This window comes from Alosa sapidissima, chromosome 24, assembly GCF_018492685.1.
Source record: "Alosa sapidissima isolate fAloSap1 chromosome 24, fAloSap1.pri, whole genome shotgun sequence".
Taxonomy (NCBI): Eukaryota; Metazoa; Chordata; class Actinopteri; order Clupeiformes; family Clupeidae; genus Alosa; species Alosa sapidissima.
The window spans coordinates 7,089,845-7,095,141 of NC_055980.1; the positions used below are offsets into that span (position 1 = coordinate 7,089,845).

Consider the following 5,297-nt stretch of genomic DNA (forward strand, 5'->3'; position numbering starts at 1 on the left):
ATTCTGCTGTGATATGTGATAACAGAATCAAAGAATATTTTTATTTTAATATCAATGGTAGAGACTGGTGTTCATAGATATATTACTTTTTCCTTTTTTTATGAATGAGAATGTTCCAGATAATAGCTGAGATCGTATTGGTTTGAGAGCGGATCTCTGTTTATGGGCAACTATAAAACAGTGATAGAAACACGTGTTGATAGATTATTTATTATTTTTCAGAGAATGGTCCAGACTAGGGGTCAGATAAGAGCCATCTATTCAATGGGCAGCTGTGGCTCTATGACATATACGTTGGGAGTTTTTGACGTGTTTCTCATCTTTGTCCAGGTGTTCCTGCTGTCTTTGTATCCATATGGGTCAGTGCTCGAGCATCTTTAGCAGATACACAGTGAGTTACACACACACACACAGACACACACACACACATACAAGCAGCCATGTGTAGTCTTGCAGACATGCACACGCAACCTCAGTACTCTCACTATTTCATTATCTGTATTCAGAACATTCACATCCTGCAGGCGACCTTGCTCAAGAATATACGCCTCAAGTGGGTGCAAAAGCGATAGTACATCTACCCCTCAGAATCCCCTAAAAAGACAATTAACCAGCACAAGTACGCCTTAACGGCTCCCTGCTAGCATCTCTATATGAAGTATTTTTGTGTCTACCTGTAAAACATACTTCCGTGGCTGTTTGATACTAAAGTAAGTAAGTAAAGTAGGCATAAATACATCTTTTTTGGTTTAAAGGCTGCCGTTGACAACTGTTCAAAAAAGAGTCTGCTAAACTTGTTGGTTTAGATTTCAAATATTAATTTCAAAGAAAAAAACAATGGGACGGACTGGCCAGATCTGTTTATATGTGTGTGTGTGTGTGTGTGTGTTGTGCTTTGTGTGTGTGTGTGTGTGTGTGTGTGTGTGTACTCACCCCATGTGTGTGTGTTTGCCATGGTAAGGTGCTGGGATATCAGTGCAGGCAACCTGAAGTGGATCTATCAGGTGCCCATTCTGGCCGCCATTGTTGTAAGTTCATTAGTGACTGTCACAGAAGCCTAATTAGCATGGATTATTTTAGTAAGATCTACACACATACACCTCTCTCTTTTTTCTTCAGTTCCAATTATAAATGAATCAACAAAGAGATTAAAGACAAATTGTAATTTGACCAGCTTTAATCGCTCTCGCTCTGTTTCTTTGTGCCATTGGTCCCTCCCCCAGGTGAACTTCTTCCTGTTCCTCAACATCATCAGGGTGCTGGCCTCTAAGCTGTGGGAGACGAACACGGGCAAACTGGACCCCCGACAGCAGTACAAGTCAGGAAACTCACTCACTCACTCCTGTAACCCTTAACATCTTAGTACTTTTACTTATACAACCATCTTTCTTCAGTGTCACAAGTCACAAGTGTGGCTTTAGATTACATATAACTTTGTACAAAATGAGTATTTTCAGATAAAAAAAATGTAGACCTAACAATCATTGAACCACCAAGGACAGAGCATGTAAGACTTGTAAGGTGTTGCAGGAGTAGGAGATGGAGAGAAGTTGAGATGCATGTTTTATTTTCTTCGGATAGTACATGGCCACACCATGCGGTGGTTATATTATGTACCATAGCAAATCAGAACACACATTCTCAGATTTAGTGAGTGTTCTTTATGATGTTACACAGGAAGCTGTTGAATTGATTGACTGATGAATTGATGCCAGACATAACACAGTTTCATAATAAATTAGCAAGTTGTTGAAGTGACTTATTGATTTATAAGACAGAACGTAACACAGCTTCTTAGATAAATGATTCCAGCTCACGTAAATTTGCTGAAGTGACTGATTGACTGGCTTATTGATTGATTGGGTCAATCATTGGATCAATCAACCAGCTTTATAATAGATTACTACTTCCTATAAGAACCTGCTGGAGTGATTGATTTATAAGGCCAGTGAATACACAGCTTTGTGATAATGACTAGGCTCATTAGACTTCATACAGTGCTTCCTTTTCTTATATTGTATTGGTGTGTGTTATTGTTAAGCACTAAGTATAATATTGATAGTTTGATGATTGATTGATTGATCTGATTGATTGATTGATTGATTGACTGATTAAATGCCTGTCCCACAGGAAGCTGCTGAAGTCAACACTAGTGCTGATGCCGCTGTTCGGGGTGCACTACATGGTGTTCATGGCGCTGCCCTATACGGAGGTGACGGGGGTGCTGTGGCAGGTGCAGATGCACTACGAGATGTTCTTCAACTCCTCACAGGTGGGCAGCATTCATAATGTGTCATTCGTACAGCGACTAGTATAGAGAGGTCCTATAGAGCTCATTTAGTATAGAGAGGTCCTATAGAGCTCATATAGTGACTAGTATAGAGAGGTCCTATAGAGCTCATTTAGTATAGAGAGGCCCTATAGAGCTCACTTAGTGTAGGGAGGTCCTATAGAGCTCATTTAGTATAGAGAGGTCCTATAGAGCTCATATAGTGACTAGTATAGAGAGGTCCTATAGAGCTCATTTAGTATAGAGAGGTCCTATAGAGCTCACTTAGTGTAGGGAGGTCCTATAGAGCTCATATAGTGACTAGTATAGAGAGGTCCTATAGAGCTCATATAGTATAGAGAGGTCCTATAGAGCTCATATAGTGACTAGTATAGAGAGGTCCTATAGAGCTCATTTAGTATAGAGAGGTCCTATAGAGCTCATATAGTGACTAGTATAGAGAGGTCCTATAGAGCTCATATAGTGACTAGTATAGAGAGGTCCTAGAGAGCTCGTATAGTGACTAGTATAGAGAGGTCCTATAGAGCTCATATAGTGACTAGCTTTTCATAATAATAATTCCATAATATTCCATGTTTTGATGATGATCATTCATTATTTTCTCTTAGGGCTTCTTTGTGGCATTCATCTACTGCTTCTGCAATGGCGAGGTAAAGTCTGCTGCCTTTTTCTTATTTGTCTGTGTATTTCTGTATGGCGATGTAAGCTGAACAGTGCACTAATGAAAAATGGCAAATCTCTGTTTAAATGTAGCTGAATTTGTTTGCACTTTGTGTGTGTGTGTATGTGTGTGTGTGTGTGTGTGTGTGTGTGTGTGTGTGTGTGTGTGTGTGTGTGTTTACACAGGTGCAGGCGGAGGTGAAGAAGGCATGGTTAAGGCGAAGCCTGGCGTTGGACCTGAAGCAGAAAGCTCGTGTCACCAGCAGTGGAGGTGGTGGGAGCTGCTACTACGGCGGCATGATGTCCCACGCCACCACCCAGAGCGTCTGCCTCAGCGTGAGTGGGACCAAGGGCCTCCCGCTGATGGGTGGGTCTGGCGTCGGGGGTAAAGGTCAACCCCGCCTCCCCTCCCTCCACCACACCCTCACCAACCTTCCCGGTTATGTGCCCAGCGACACGGAGATGCCCATGGTTCCCACGGTGACGCAGCAGGAGCTAGTGCTGAGGCGGGCGGTCCAGGTGGGTATCCTGGCTCCCCCTAGTGTTGGCAAGGAGGAGGGTCAGAGGTCACGCGAGCCAGAGAGAAAGGTGGAGGGAGAGCCTGAACCCTTCCTCCTGGCGGAAGAAAACCGGTCAAGCTCGGTCTCGATCAAGGAGCTGGAGACCATTCTGTGACTGAAATGGACAAGGAAAGATGAGTGCCTGAAGAGTGTGTAGCCATGGAAACAACCCCACCCAACTATGTACAACTATGTACAAATACTTTGATTTTGAACAGACACAGACTCCTAGGAGCCTCATCACACAAAACTATGTCCATCATGATGTTTCAGACTATTTCTCTGGCCTTCACTGTAAAACCTGGCAGCCTTTAAAGATTAAAAAAAAATCAAATCAAACCTCAAATCTCTGTCAGTTGCTCAGAAACAAGAAAACAAAACAAAATCCAGCACACTGTGACTATATTGGACCTCTCTCTAGAGGGTGACGTGTGATTATGTCGATGCAGGTTTCAGAGGAAGCAATTGTGTTAGCCATTTGCATTGATCGGTTGGTTTGTCTTTTTATTGCCGGGACAGCACAGTTCAAATAAATTATGGTCATTGATGGGGAAAACAATTATCTGTTCAGGAAATCGATGGCCACCACAATTTACTGTTGGCTTTCTCTCTGGGTTGTGTGTGTGTGTGTAGTTGTGTGCAGAGGCTTTGCTGTTGTTGTCGTTGTTTTTTTTCATTTCCTGCTGGTGAGGTGAGAGTGAAGAGAGTCCCTCAGTGATCATAAAGACAAACGCCTCTCTTCCTTTTTTCTGTTTTTTCTCCTTCTCTCCATTTCTCTCCCTCTCCCTCCTTTTCTCCTTCTCTCAATTTCTGTCCCTCATTGATGGGCCCTTGTTTTCAGTGAAGTTGATAGGCAAGTCTCTGATTGCTATGGGCAAATACGTAGGTGGGTTGGTTCATAGGTTTACATGGACACTTTTAATCTGATTGTAATCAGAATAATGGCTTAATCAAAATAAAAATAACACATATAAACACCTTGATCTTAATGAAACTGCCTATCTGATTTGAATCTTAATCGGAATGAAAGGGGTGGTATTCCATTTGTATTCTTGATTCCAATGAAACAGCAATGTGTACAGTCAATCGGGTTGCCTCCTGTAGCTTTTCAAGCAAAAGCAAAGCAGCAACAGCTACTCCGATCAAAGATTCCAGAGCGCTTATAACCACCTGATCGGAATTAAATGTATCCCATGTAAACAGGTGACGCAAAGTTTTCATTCAGAATAGTTTCATCTGAGTGATTACATGAATAAAAAAACTGTTCATGTAAACCCACCTATTGACTGTGTCCTTCACAGTTAAACTGTTCACACTTCTTACTTGTGTGCATGTTGCTTGTAGTTGCACAGTTCACACCAGTGGTAGTGTGACGTATACGGTAGGATATGACAGTGTTTTAGAGTTCATCAACTGAGTCACACTGTTCTATTAATGAAAGTCAAACTTTACAGGATGATGTAAACTGCTGTCCAGTTCAAATGCTTTCATGTTGTGTATTTATTGGACCATAAATAAGCAGTGTTCTTCAGATGAATAAAACATGTGAAGGTGTTTTTTTTATAAATAGTGTGTGTTGATGTTTATAGCATTTCTGTGATTTATGTGATTCTGATTCTGAGAGTCGGATTTTATCTGCTTGAATTACACCTACATAATAGACAACCTGTCATCTTCATTCAGGACAAATTTTGATAAAGGCATTATTTGCAGATCAAACAAAGGTCTTGTGCTGGAATATGTGGTATATGTAAGATTTTTGTCTACATGTAAAGAAACATTAAACA

The 5,297-nt window shown here is 41.4% G+C and overlaps 1 protein-coding gene across 2 annotated transcripts in view; it reads left to right on the forward strand.

The window, feature by feature from the left end:
* pth3r (parathyroid hormone 3 receptor) overlaps positions 1–5,074 on the forward strand; it is an 18,999-nt gene extending 13,925 nt beyond the window's left edge. Inside the window, exons 8-13 of one of the 2 annotated variants that reach the window (XM_042083428.1) lie at positions 331–391; positions 962–1,028; positions 1,224–1,318; positions 2,131–2,272; positions 2,899–2,940; positions 3,137–5,073. In XM_042083428.1, the coding sequence (XP_041939362.1) occupies positions 331–391; positions 962–1,028; positions 1,224–1,318; positions 2,131–2,272; positions 2,899–2,940; positions 3,137–3,625 (896 nt within the window). In that variant the 3' untranslated portion in view covers positions 3,626–5,073. Of the gene's footprint in view, positions 1–330; positions 392–961; positions 1,029–1,223; positions 1,319–2,130; positions 2,273–2,898; positions 2,941–3,136 lie in introns of both variants that reach the window. The other variant, XM_042083429.1, reaches the window with a different exon arrangement.
* The last annotated feature ends 223 nt before the right edge of the window (positions 5,075–5,297 follow it).